Genomic DNA, 13,547 nt, shown 5'->3' on the forward strand with positions numbered 1-13,547 from the left:
ATCTTCTAGTTTTGAAGTAAAAACACCAATTTAATCCCTGTGAGGGACTGATTATTAATCAACACAATACTTAATTAAAAACTTTTAATTTTGTCTTGGTCATAGTTTATAGGTTGTAAAAAAAAACATGAGAAACATTGGTAAAAATGATAATTTCTTGCGTTTTTTGGCAACCTGCAACATGTAAAACTGACTTTTAGTCATGGCTGAAACAAATTTACAAAGCAGCAGTAATTTGCAAAAAAAGTTACATAATCTATTGAGTACTGTGTTAATCTTAGTTGCTGCATGATAACAGAGTGCAAAGAATAACACAGCATACTTGAAATGAAGTATAACAGAATAAAATTTTAATAAACATACAATTCCATCAAAAACTGCCAGTTATTTTCTTGTTAATGTTTTCTTGTCAATGTTTTATCAATGTTAGAATTTATGAGAATAAAAAACAGTGAGTGAAAGTATCTCTGCTTCTACTCTGGTTACTGTTTGGAGCATTTTAAATTAGTTAAATTCTTGAGAAGGCTCCCATTGTTGACTTCTTTTACACATTTCAGATTGAATAATTACAATGTACTAAATATAGCCTAAAGCAAAATACAAATATTCCATTCCTGCCGCTTTGCGTGAGAAAAAGAATGAATCGAGCAGCTTTTCTTTTTTTCCATTCCACTTTTCGGCAGCCACTTTGGCGTGTTTTACACACTGCCAACTTTGGCAAACCATCAGAAATGTTTTGATGACCTACAGAGGCCCCTCGCTGACCTACTTTCCATACATAGCCAATCCTGATGGGCGGCTTTGCGTTTCAGAGGCGTGTCCCTTCATGCTCTCTGCTGGCTGACACACACCATGTTGCGTAACTCTTTCAGGCTCTTTAAACACAGAAAGTTGAGTTGACCGTGGACCTGAATAACTGGAAGAGCTCTCTGTAGACATAGGCCTACAAACTGCCATAAAAACCTAACAGTAAACTGTATGGTAGTCTGTATTATCAGTGGTCAAAGTCCTCAGTCTAGGTGAAAAGTATCTGCATTTCAAAATTATCTGGAAAACTACTACAGTAAACTCTTTTAAACAGCACCATTTAATATAGTTTAGGACAGTGGTTCCCAAACTTTTCAGCTTTTGACCCAAAAAATAACAGTAGCAGAGACCTGTGCCCCCAGCTATTTTTGGATGATAAACATTTGTATCAGGTCAACTAAACATGGGCATAGTAACAATATTTTTATACTAAATTTATCCATTTTAAATATAMTAACCTCACTCCTTTGTAACAACTAAGYCAAAAACATAATTAATTCCGAAAATCTTTTCAGGACCCCATCTTGATGTTTCGGGACCCCACTTTGGGTCCCGACCCCAACTTTGGGAAACACTGGTTTAGGATATGTTTGATTTCATAGTTGTTTATTTAATGAATATCCTTTAGACATTAGACACTACWTTATGTCATCTTCAAACACGTTTTCTGTTGAGATTTAGGGCAAAATTGTACAAAACAAACTTTTCTTTCAGTAATTGTATGTCACATGACCTCTACAAACAATCACCTGCTGGGGAGTTTTATGACTCATTGTGAGAAACGTTCCCACTAAATTACACAAAATTACCGGTTTATGCATTGCCACAAATTTACAACAGACACTTCTGCAAATTAGACGTTTGCTTTGCAGTTCTTATGGGACAAAAGGAATTTGTAGAATTAAGAAAGTATCACAGCCATTTGTTAAAGGCTAGATAACCTTTATGAGACTTTAAGATTATTATAACAATGAGAAAAGACTGAGTTTCAGTGAAACAATTAGATGTTTTCTCACCAAGCCAGACAGGGCTGGGGGGATGGGTAGTTTTCAGACAAGCTGCTGCTGTTATTGTAGCCTGTTGCAGCTGTGTAGAGCTACAGAACGGATTTAACCTACATTGAAAAACAATCATTTCCTGTTTCATGGGGGAGGGGGAAGAAGAAAGAAAGAAAGTAAAGTAAGCAGCGTTTTATATCTAGACTATTTTGCTGTTTATCTCTGTTTAGKTTGAGGTTACATAACAAAGCATTGTCCATGTTAACATATTAAACTATACTGTGTCCTCTGTGTAAATTCTGGTATTGTTTACATATATCAGCTGGAAAGAGAAAGGCTTAAAGGACCGAAAATGGTTGTTTTTGAATTTCTCTCAGGAAGTTCTCGCTCCAACAAAGGAAAAGAGAGGAGGGTTGGTGATTGACGTCACCAGTCTTGGCAACAGGCACGAATGCGTCTGCGCATCTACTTTYTGATTGGTCGTGTGGGTCGCACTCGGTACGTGATTGGTCGGCTCTGTGCTCCAGCGGACTACATATCTGCACTGTAGATTCCATTTTGTTGCAATCAGAATCGGAGGAGAGAGAGTGAGGTGGCGTTTTGTAMGGCCACTGTGAACAGCAGAACCAGCCTCGAAGAGCGGCAGATTTTGTAGGAAATATAGCTCGCTGTGATTCCTACATAGTCTGCTGAGTGACATCAGAGGCTAACGACAATTATTTTCGACGAAAGGCTTCAACAACAAAGCCTGAGGAAGTCGGTAAGAATCTGAGAAGCTTGCGTCTCGTCGCCATATTGAATTCAGCTTCTTTGTTTTGGTTTGGTGCCAAAACAGACCCAAACAGGACGTAAAGCTTTTTGTTTTTCTAAGAATTATATGTAATTGTAAAATACAATCATTTTCACATAGAATGGGTTTATTTGTACGTCGAAATTTGCTTCACTAAAACCACCAGAAATGGTTGCTTATGATTTATATACTAAGAAAACGTGAAAATTAATATTTATGTAATATTTTGTTTGTTTTTTATATTACATTATTTATATTACAAGCGTTACTGAAAATAATAACAAGCTTGTTTTTGTTGTTTGTCGATTCAAGTGATGACGCACTTTGCGTAACACTCATAAGAAACATCCAACGCTTTTGTTACGCAACAAATGTGAAGTTGAAGCCTGTTATTGGGCAGCCGTGCGTATTTTTGCGCATCTAACCCGCATTTTCTCGCATTTTTTAGGGGTAACGACTTCTGGGAGCATCGTGCGCCGAGGTGAATTGATGTTCAGCTCGGCTTCACGGAAAAACAACGCTCCTTGGCACATGAAAACCTCAGACCTTGCTGGACACACAAGTGCAGCGAGAAGTAGACAGAAAACTACTTCGAGGACCTGGGGACCGGTTGGAGGTGAAAGATTAAAGAGGTRTGTTAGTTTTTTAACAACAAAAGAGGGGGAGCTGGGGGCTGTTTTGGCTCAGGCTGGTGTGGGGGAGGGGCAGTCGGCCCTGAATGTCTGCTCCTCCTGCACGTAGCTGCCAGACTTGTTTTTGTTGAATGATTAGCAGTAAAAACTCCTTTTTTTTATTACTCATCTGTTAGGATTAATTATTAGACAATCCCATTGCAATGTGTGCATGTCTAGAAATTCTTCTTAGCAAAATGTTTTAATAATTAATTATTTTTATGTTGCAGGTGACAGGTAGTACCGAAACATGGGAGGCGGCGAGAGATACAACATTCCAATTTCCCACCCTGAACGCCCCAAGAAGAACCATCAGCTTGGCAAGGCCAAGCAGAGAAGCCGCGACCAGACCGGAGGCGCGGCAGCGTCCGCGGCAGGAGCAGGGGGCCTCCATCATCACGGCCTCCGCCGGAGCGACAAAGGCGCTGCCTACCACAGGTCTCCAGAGGCGCGGCAGGCCGTGTCCGCTGAGAAGAGTGCTTCTGTCCGTTTTGCCGACAGCTATGATCAAAACTGGGAGGGCGCGGTGTCTCACCTTAACACGCTCCTGTCAACACAGGGCAGCCCGAGCTACGCAGGGCCCAAGTTCAGTGAGCCACCCTCACCCAGTGTGTTGCCCAAACCTCCCAGTCACTGGGTGTCTTTCCCGATGGGGCCCTGTGACCACAGGGAGATGATGGCCTTCCAGCTCAAGAGCCTCTTAAAGGTGCAGGCTTAGCTAAATACCCACACTTCATTTAAATAGAGCCAATACATAGACTGGGACTCTGTTGAGGCATTTTCTTGCCAGGAATGCCTCAAAGCTGTAATAAACTTCTTTTTTTTTGGCCAACATCAACCTAAGTCAATCAAAAATATGTCATTTATTACAGTTTTGTTGCATTGCTGGTTAGTGATGCTTATAGTGGAGCCAGTTTCTGTGACTGACAAACTGGATTCCTTTTACTTCTGTTTTGTTTTGTTCTTTTTATTGTTGGCTTTTAATGCAGATTGAGTGCTTCTTTCCTCCCCATATCAGGGTCGTACTTTAGGTCAGGTAAAGCCCGTTACTTTTATGGTCCATTTCTGTGGACAGACAATAATTTTGTTGAAGGTTGAGCTTTGGATTGATATCCAAAGATTCAGGTGCTAAAGCAAGTTCACATTTGTAGTTTTTTTTTTTTTTTTTTTTTGGTGCCCCTTTATGGTTTTAGCTTTTCCGTTGTTTTGAAATGGAAAAAGGCACTCAACTGCAGTTCTGCAAGGAAAAAGCTTTTGTATTGGATATGAGCTAGTGGTTAAGTTCAGGTTGAAAGATAACCTCGATGGTTAGTAAGAGACCATAGCACATGGACTTCGGACCACCAACTCCTGTACCCCTTTTTTATTGCGCTGTGCGCAGATGCACTATAGGAGTTGAGTGCCTGAAAGTCCGCAACACTCTTATCATAGCATTATTTTGTACGAGTCCGTATTATTGTGGCTGAAAAGTGTTTGAAGCACTGTGTGTAACCAAAGCTATGTTGAACTGTTTATTTTAAYGAATTTTTCAACACCCTCTTTATGGTTGGCATAGTTTCCACTCCGTTTATCTTGCCAGCCTTGATGGTGAACAGATTAYTACGCAGCTGTTCGTTTGTTTCAATCAGTACTGTTACTCTCCCCCAGCTTCTGCCTCCTCAGGACAGAGCTGCAGCTTTAACATGCGGAAGTGGGCCCTGCTCGCACGGTGGGGTCCAGTTGGCTGCATGCATCTGTCTGGAGGAAGGCAGAACCGAGGAGCTTTTCTGGAGGGAAGTGGCCCAAGGGGCTTAAAATTTGGATACTTGATAAGAGGTTGTTGTTGACCAATTCCGTCTTCGACTGACCGTCTGATACTTTGTACCCCTGTTAGCCTCTTGTTGCTGCTCATTGTTTACCCTCCTGCACTGCAATCAAGACTTTTCACCCCGAATAACAGGCCAAGATGCTATGGAAAGTGGTGAAGATGCAATGGACTATCTTATGAATTCTTTTTTATTTTTGTGATTCAGTCCTCTATTGTCGTTTTCTCTTTGCAGAATTGAAGCTGCTTCTCGCCAGCATAAAACTAACAAAACGAAGAGATAGTTATTGTGTTCAAGAGCCATGTAAATAACGAAAYGTTTAAAGTACTTGTAGCATATGTACATTTGCAGGCCGAGTTCGATGCCTGYACGACAAAAAGTATTTTTAGTAATAACGATGAATGTATGACATGCTAAGGACATGTCTTCAATATAAAAGAATATTTTTGTTAAAAAAACAAAAAAAATCCCTGCCAAATAGCATTCAGTACCCCTGCACTGTTATCTTTACGAAGATCTTGCACATGTTTTTATTGTTTTTGTATGACACAGTGCAGGGTGAAGGATGCTATGTGCATTTTTGATAAATTGCTTTAAAACAAATTGGATTCGAGGAGACTTGCACATGTAGATTTGAGTTTGACATTCTYGCAACTTTTATAAGCTGACTTTTTGTGCCTGAGTTGAAACTTTTTTTTTTGCTGACTTCATTCGGTACCTATCACCAAAACCTTGTCCCTTTTCACCCCTCAGCTGTTCTTCCGCCAGCTGACAGGTGGATTGCTGTTTTAAGTACTGCCTTTCGTTGTTTTTCCTTACCCAGGTTGGATTGTGCATGGCAATGTCTCCTTCTAAATTTTTAAGCGAAAAAATTGGCTGCTAATTTGTCCCTCTGAAACAGTCACCGTTTATTTAAAGATGTGCCCCCATTTTAAATTGGTATCGATTGGTATTCAAAAATGTAATAGAATGTGCTATAACTTGATCATAAAATAAGAAAAAAAAATAAATCCCTTCCCTTACCCCCCTACCTGTGTCTTTAATTTTGTGTATGTGTGCTTAACTAGTATTCAGGATATTTACACCAACTAAAAATGCATACAAACTTCAGGAGTGGTTATGTTTATTGCAGAAAATACGCCAAATATAAGTGAATGCCATATTAGGTAATTGTAGGCTTTTAGTTGAACAATTGCAGTAACCATTCATTACACAATCCTAAACACCGACATAAGCAGAGGCTGCCTAGATTACCAATATGTAGAGTTTTAATTTAAAAGGCCTACAGGAAGTTCTACCTGCACTTTTGATAAGATGCCATAAAAATCAACAAATGTTGGTAGTAAGATGCTGACATTTACGTAACTTTTGATTACTAGTAAATGTTTACATTTTCTTTCGACTGAATTGTACAGCACTTAAGTCAACTTTTGTTTTTGTGCTATATAAACACAAACATCAGATTTTCATACAAACATTAACCAAATATTGACTTTTTCAGTCACCCACATGGAGTCCTCTGTAGAAACTTAGAGCTTAGAGGTGATTATTAATGGTTCAGATGTAATCATGTTAAACTCTTAAAACAACTGAATCATCCAGGACATATGGAGGGTGATCAGTTGCTGTTGGATACAAAGGTTTCCCTCATTCTTTCATGAGGACCGCCTTCAAGCAAACTGGTGGGCTTCACAAATGAATACACACACTTGCATTCCTTTAACTGTGTTTTGGTTTCATGTTTGATAGAAATGAGAACAGCTTTAACAGGAAAGTGATCACGTTTAGTTACAGTATTCTGAACAAGAATAAACCATAAAACCAATTTTAGTTTTTTTTTTCTTTTGATAGTTGTTTATTTTGTAGACATTGATTTGCCTCGTATAGTTTGATATTTATTTATCCCAATGAGAACTTCAACAAAGATTAAGTAGCATCATGACATAAGGGATCAGCTGTTTGTTTTTTGGTGTCTTGTTTATTTGCTGCAGACTCAGTGGACTGGATATGACAAAGAGAATGAATGCTAGTCTTTTTTTTGCAACTGGTTTGTCTTACAGGTCAGAAACAAATGTGTCAGTTGTTAAAGCATGCATGCAAAACAGCAGAAACCACACATACCAATCACTTTTTTTATTTAAATACTTTTTTTCCCCACCGCCAGACCTAAATCTTTCTGCTCTTCCTGACGAGAGTTGTTGAGCCCACGGTCAAAGTCTAAACAGGAAAGAAACAAAAAAACATTTAATTTTAATGCATGGAAATTGAAAATAAACAAGATGCTCTTTTTTTTAACGTACCTCAACCATCTCTCCTCCCTTCATCTCCTGCATATGACTGAACTTTCCAGTTTTGCAGACCAGTTTGCTGCCCTCCAGATTAACAATGCACTGATGGGATGAGACAATTGAGTTTACACAATGCATCCCCCGAAGAAATGGCAAAAAGTTTTCAGTGTCATTTATGAGATACTAAAGACTCTTGTCTCTGTGGAGTAATAGGTTGAAAAATTGATATAAAAATAAAAATGCATGAGAAGTGGAAGTGGCACAAGACTTTTTTTTAGCCCTTAGTGTGTATTTTAACATACGACTGTTTTAAACTCGTTTATTCAAAGAATTTGACATCTTTTCTTACACATCCCTCAAGCTTGCAGTAATCCTGTTTCTTGCAGTTTAAGTAAAATAATAATAAAAAAAATCACCTTTAGCTTCTTGCCATCCATAGTGGTAATTTCAGCCTCCTTCCCGATGGTGAAGGAGTTTTTCACCGACTTTCCAGGCGTCTTGGAGGTGATGACGAAATCATTGCCCGTCTGCTTGATCTCAGTGATCGGTTTGATGTCTTTGGCCATCTTGATCACATCTTCTGGGAGTTCTGTTGAGAAGAAACGTTGATATTCAAAAGCTTAAACCATTGGAATTTTGCGAGTCACAAAGCATAAAGAAAACGGAAGATTGCCGCACCCATGGCCCTGAGGAACTCCTCGTAGTTTTCCTGAGCGTAGACTTGCCATGTTCCGCTGAAGTCCATGGTTTTCCAGAGGTTCTGGGTTTCTCCTTCACCAAGACGGCTGGAGGCTGAGACAGTTGTGTGAAGCTCAACACAGTGTAAAGGTGCTGAAGGGACACCCACACCTTCTTATACCCAAAGGAATAGAGTGCAGTGTACCGTGGCTAATGAGTAACACAAGCCTCTGAAGTAATCAACTGTTTGAACAACCTGGAGTTCAGTTACTCCTGATTGGCCAACCCTCTTCCTGCATCAAAGGAAAATTTAAATATTTTAGTGCAACATGCAACATATCTTCTTACTGTTTGATATAGGTTGAATGTTTACCTGTTTTCAGTTCTACTGTATTTGTGCTGGATGCAGAAGAAGCAATGTTACAACAAAACCTTTTTTCCCCCTCTGAAGTTTCACTGAAATTTGAGAATTTTTTAAATATAATATTTTAATTAATAAAGCAACACGTAGTTTTATGTGACATTAGCATATTGTTAATCTTCTGAACTTGGCCTTGCCTGAGACAGGAAGGCCCAACAGTAAGGTTAATGACCAAAAGGACTGTTTGCTTTTAAACTGAAAGAGAAGACTCGTTGCAAAATTATACACGACCCGTTCTCAAAATACAAAGTTTGCAGACGAAAAAGAGGAGCGAGTTATAAAAGGGAGGAATACAATAGTAACATAACTGTAAATGGCTTTATTCATAACACTTCACCAACACATCGGCCACACCAGAAGTTCAAACCTGCAGCTACAGTTTTCGTGGATCACAGGCAGGAAAAAAACTCAAATTAAATGCACTGCAATGCAAATGCACAACTGATAAACTGATTGGATCTCTGATTGATGGGAAAAAAAACTCAAACTCAGAACTGGCTAGCAGGCAGCTAAATACACAATTTTGTTGACCAAATCAAAACAAAAACTACTTTTTAATGTTGATATATAAAAAACAACCAAAAAAGAAGAGATCCAGACAGTTTGCAGCCTTAAAACATCTCCACTGCATTMGCCGGAGGTGTCTCTCCCTGCTTGTAGACGCTCACGGTCACATCGGCCGTTTCAGAGCCGTGTTTGTTGCGCACAGAAATGCTGTACTTTCCAGAATCTTCCGTGTTGACCTTGTTGATGGTGATGGAGCTGCGTTTGGGCTCCTTGGCGATGGTGAAGCGAGCCTGATCCAGAATCTCCCGGTCGTTGCGAAGCCAGGAGATCTCCGGGGCCGGGTCGCCATCGATGAAGCACGTCAGGCACAGAGACTGAACAGGGACAGGGAAGGGTGACATCGCGAGCCCACGTGTGAAATCGTTACAAACGTGGCTGACCTTCGACATACCTTGCCCTCCATGATGGCGACGACGTCGGGAAGACCTTTGGTTACTTTAGCGCGGTCTGTGAGAAGAACGGGGAACAAAAGCTGAGCTGGAATCCAAGAAGAATCGCTCAAATCTTTATACAACTCAAAAGAAAACTCACTTTTCTCAGCGATGGCTAATTGCCTGAGGGTTGAAATCATAAAGTTAATGCATCACAGTAATTTATTTATTTATGAATAACTTTGTTACTCTTTATTTCTGATTGATCAGTCTTTTAGTGTCGTCATATGAAACAGTTCCTTTAAAACAAGCAGCTCAGCACTTACTTTAACCTCTGGTGCTCCAGCAAGGCTTCAGCAAAAACTGTTATGATGACAATGAGGATAAAACACAAACAAACATCTAATCATTCAGGTTCTCACAAGTTATTACGTTTTGAAGAAGCTTTATTTCCACTCACCGTCYCCGGACAGTTCAAACGATCGTTTGTGCGTCTCTTTGCCGTCCCACATGTCTAACGTATATTTGCCTTTATCGTTCTCTGTTGGGTTGGAGATTTCAATCCAGACCTTCTGCATGCTGCTGCCGGGCTTGGTCCTGGCCTCCTGATCGATGCTTTTCTCTCTACCAGAAAAAAAAGGATGATTTACGGAAAAACAGTTACTCTGCTTGTTTATTTGTGACGGATCTATAACTATAACARTGAATCCATAGCAATCAGACTACTTCTGCACACTTTGTGCTACTTTGCCCTTTCGTGGAGCAAAACATTCAGCTCAGCTGGGAACAGTGTTCTGTGACTTATTGGTTGTTGTATTACTTTTGTTTATCAACATATTCACTTTTATTTAAAATAAAACTCACCAGAGAAACACACCGAGATCTCTTCAGTTCTTTCAGAACACTTCGAAAATCCTGCTCTGTTTACAGCGGGTAAAATAAGTATTGAACACGTCACCATTTTTCTCAGTAAATATATTACTAGAGGTGCTAATGACATGAAATTTTCACCAGATGTCGGTAACAACCCAAGTGATCCATACATACAAAGAAATCAAACCATAAATGTCCAGAAATGAGGTTATTTGTAATAATGTGGAATGACACAGGGAAAAAGTATTGAACACATGAAGAAAGGGAGGTGTAAAAAGGCATGGAAAGCCAAGACACCAGCTGAACTCTCTCAGTAATTAGAAAGCAAGCCTGCCCCTTGTCAGTGCAAGTTAATATCAGCTGGTTCAGTCCCAAATGATGGCCAGGTATCACACAAGAACCATCTGATGATGGGTAAAAGTAAAGAGCTCTCTCAAGACCTTCACAACCTTATTGTTGCAAAGYATAATGATGGCATCGGTTACAGAAGAATGTCTAAACTTCTGAAGGTTCCAGTGAGCACTGTTGGGGCCATAATTCAGAAGTGGAAAGAACATTATTTCACCATAAACCGACCACGACCAGGTGCTCCTCACAAGATTTCTGACAGAGGAGTGAAAAGAATTATCAGAAGAGTTGTCCAAGAGCCAAGGACCACTTGTGGAGAGCTTCAGAAAGACCTGGAATTAGCAGGTACGWTTGTTTCAAAGAAAACAATAAGTAATGCACTGAACCACCATGGCCTGTATGCACGCTCACCACGCAAGACTCCACTGCTGAAGAAACAGCATGTTGAAGCTCCTTTAAAGTTTGCTGCACAACATTTAAACAAGCCTGTGTAATACTGGGAGAATATAGTCTGGTCAGATGAGACCAACATTGAACTGTTTGGATGCCAGAATACACATCATGTTTGGAGGTCAAATGGCACTGCACATCAGCCCAAAAACACCATACCAACAGTGAAGTTTGGAGGTGGGAACATCATGGTGTGGGGCTGTTTTTCAGCATATGGTACTGGCAAACTTCAAATAATTGAAGGAAGGATGAGTGGAAAAATGTACAGAGACATTCTTGATAAAAATCTGCTTCCATCTACCAGGATGATGAAGATGAAACGTGGCTGGACATTTCAGCAAGACAATGAGCCCAAACACAAAGCCAAGGAAACTCTCAGTTGGTTTCAGAGAAAGAAACTGAAGCTGCTGGAATGGCCCAGCCAATCACCTGACCTGAATCCAACAGAAAATCTATGGAAAGAACTAAAGATCAGAGTTCATAGAAGAGGTCCACGAAACCTTCAAGATTTGAAGACTGTTTGTGTGGAAGAATGGGCCAAAATCACACCTGAGCAATGCATGCCACTAGTTTCTCCATACAGGAGGCRTCTTGAAGCTGTCATTGACAACAAAGGCTTTTGTACAAAGTATTAGATAAATTTCAGTAAGTGTGTTCAATACTTTTTCCCTGTGCCATTCCACATTATTACAAATAACTTCATTTCTGGACATTTATGGTTTGATTTCTTTGTATGTATGGATCACTTGGGTTGTTACCGACATCTGGTGAAAATTTCATGTCATTAGCACCTCTAGTAATATATTTACTGAGAAAAATGGTGAYGTGTTCAATACTTATTTTACCCGCTGCATCTTCTTCACATACTTTTAGCTTCAGTTTTTTTTATTTTTATCTTTTAGACATTGTTTTATTTTTTTATTTAAGGTATGATAATTCAACAATTCAATTTCAGGGTAAATTTCAGTAAAGTCATTTGGCTCTCAGGATTCACCGTTTCTGTTTCTGCATACAAATAATCCAGCAGATGGCGCTATCAGCCTGATTTAAAAAGCACAGTACTATACATCATATTAGAGCTTATAAAAATAAATAAATAAACAAGTATGAAGGGAAAATACTCTAATGGAATGACCTTTTTTCATCCTTTCATCCTCACAATAATCATTTTGTTTCTGTTTATCTTTTCATTGTTGGACATAAACAGATAAATGCTTTCTGTGACTAAAGTATTCAGAACATATCTAGTACTCGTATCACAGTAAATTCTGTGAGTTTCACTGATACCAGTTAAAGTGGGTGATGTCTGCTGAATAATTGATCTTATTCAAACGACTTCATGATGCAGATTATTTACAGAATTTATCTTTCATTAGCTTGTAAAGACAATGAGAAGTCCCGCSCACAGTTCAACTAAAAGTCAATGGAATTTAACAACAAAATAATACAAATTAAAAGGAAAACCAGACACCTGAGCTAAACTCGAGAAGCCTCTTGAATCATCATCATCACAGCCACAAAACGAGGCTAAAACCAGAAAAGCTACTTGTTTTGTGGACTTTGAGTTGGAAATCAAAGGATAACCGTGTGATTTTTAGCCGTTTCAGAGAGATGCTCTGCAGATGAACTCACTTAAAGAACCAGCTCGTCTTCAGGAAGCTGATGTAATATTTGAGTGAGCAGTAGAGCCTGAAACCTTCAGCGGTGCTCTGAATCCTCAGTGGACCAGCTGACAGAGCTGCAGACAATCAGGACTTGTTACAGAACGCCCGGGCTTGCTTCATTCAATTACTTTTCATATCAAATGGAGTGCAACGCCACAACGAACCAGCATGCTTTTCATGTTGCATTAAACTCACCGCATTGTTTACTCAGATGCTGGAGAAGCTTGTCATACTCTGAAAATAAAATAAATATATATATATATATATAAACAGGAAAAAGTGTGTAGAGAGCTTATGATACTGATGCAGGAGCTCTGTAAACACTAAAAACACATATGTAGGTTTTTGTCATGAATGAATAAATGGTTGTGTTTGTGGACAGGAGGCCACATCTCACCGTCGTTCAGTAACTCTAAGGTGCTGACATCCTCTCCTCTGCCATCTGACACCACAGCTCTGTACGAGCCGGCTTCTTCCTTTGTAACCTGAGGTGAAATCATTCTAATTAATCATTTAATCCTCTAAAGAAAACAACAACAACATTTTATTTCCAGGCCAAATTACTCCTAAAACTTATTTGGAAGGAAACCCAGGAGTTTCTACAGTTGAGATCTTTTAACCTGTTMACCTTCGGGCATAAAATACCATAAACGCCTTAAAAAGTAGACACAAATTAAATGAAGTACTGCTTTTGAACCCTTTAGAGTAAATTCACAAACTTGGTCTCTTTTTGAATCTAATAATCTGAATTTTTAACTTCAGCAGTCATATTCTTCGTAATTGTAACTAGTATTTAGTTACTGAAGTTAAAATACA

At 39.3% G+C, this 13,547-nt stretch overlaps 3 protein-coding genes and 1 long non-coding RNA gene across 6 annotated transcripts in view; 2 read left to right on the plus strand and 2 right to left on the minus strand.

The window, feature by feature from the left end:
• Window positions 1–1,913: 1,913 nt before the first annotated feature.
• Window positions 1,914–2,521, plus strand: LOC106523057 (uncharacterized). Of its 3 annotated transcripts, none has more exons than XR_001310853.1 (2): window positions 1,914–1,981; window positions 2,187–2,521. It is a non-coding gene; the product is annotated as an uncharacterized LOC106523057 (long non-coding RNA). The 3 variants fall into 3 exon arrangements; XR_001310852.1 differs by having other exon boundaries at window positions 1,951–1,981; window positions 2,183–2,521; XR_001310854.1 differs by having other exon boundaries at window positions 1,954–1,986; window positions 2,183–2,521.
• A 613-nt stretch (window positions 2,522–3,134) lies between these two features.
• On the plus strand, window positions 3,135–6,101 carry pnrc2 (proline-rich nuclear receptor coactivator 2). The gene is made up of 2 exons (XM_014016340.1): window positions 3,135–3,227; window positions 3,497–6,101. Exon 2 carries the CDS (start codon window positions 3,517–3,519, stop codon window positions 3,982–3,984), a length of 468 nt encoding a protein of 155 aa, XP_013871794.1. The 5' UTR covers window positions 3,135–3,227; window positions 3,497–3,516; the 3' UTR covers window positions 3,985–6,101.
• A 1,088-nt stretch (window positions 6,102–7,189) lies between these two features.
• Window positions 7,190–8,326, minus strand: fabp10a (fatty acid binding protein 10a, liver basic). Its single transcript, XM_014016341.1, has 4 exons — window positions 8,038–8,326; window positions 7,776–7,948; window positions 7,372–7,461; window positions 7,190–7,288 (listed from the first exon to the last, which is right to left on the minus strand). The coding sequence occupies exons 1-4, from the start codon at window positions 8,102–8,104 to the stop codon at window positions 7,238–7,240; spliced, it is 381 nt and encodes a 126-aa protein (XP_013871795.1). The 5' UTR covers window positions 8,105–8,326; the 3' UTR covers window positions 7,190–7,237.
• Window positions 8,327–8,757: 431 nt separating this feature from the next.
• myom3 (myomesin 3) overlaps window positions 8,758–13,547 on the minus strand; it is a gene marked incomplete in the record, with an annotated part of 80,254 nt that continues 75,464 nt past the window's right edge. The window contains 8 exon segments of the mRNA XM_014016339.1: window positions 8,758–9,339; window positions 9,417–9,472; window positions 9,557–9,579; window positions 9,723–9,759; window positions 9,857–10,020; window positions 12,700–12,805; window positions 12,927–12,965; window positions 13,129–13,216. Coding sequence (XP_013871793.1) covers window positions 9,070–9,339; window positions 9,417–9,472; window positions 9,557–9,579; window positions 9,723–9,759; window positions 9,857–10,020; window positions 12,700–12,805; window positions 12,927–12,965; window positions 13,129–13,216 — 783 coding nt within the window.

This window comes from Austrofundulus limnaeus, unplaced genomic scaffold, assembly GCF_001266775.1.
Source record: "Austrofundulus limnaeus strain Quisiro unplaced genomic scaffold, Austrofundulus_limnaeus-1.0 Scaffold143, whole genome shotgun sequence".
NCBI lineage: Eukaryota > Metazoa > Chordata > Actinopteri > Cyprinodontiformes > Rivulidae > Austrofundulus > Austrofundulus limnaeus.

Excerpts from the sequence above, each read along its gene's own strand:
- pnrc2 (XM_014016340.1), top strand. The coding sequence starts at position 3,517 with ATGGGAGGCGGCGAGAGATACAACATTCCAATTTCCCACCCTGAACGC.
- fabp10a (XM_014016341.1), bottom strand. The coding sequence starts at position 8,104 with ATGGACTTCAGCGGAACATGGCAAGTCTACGCTCAGGAAAACTACGAG. Across the intron at positions 7,462-7,775 it reads TGGATGGCAAGAAGCTAAAG|TGCATTGTTAATCTGGAGGG; the intron begins GTGATTTTTTTT and ends TCATCCCATCAG. Across the intron at positions 7,289-7,371 it reads AGGGAGGAGAGATGGTTGAG|ACTTTGACCGTGGGCTCAAC; the intron begins GTACGTTAAAAA and ends TTTCCTGTTTAG.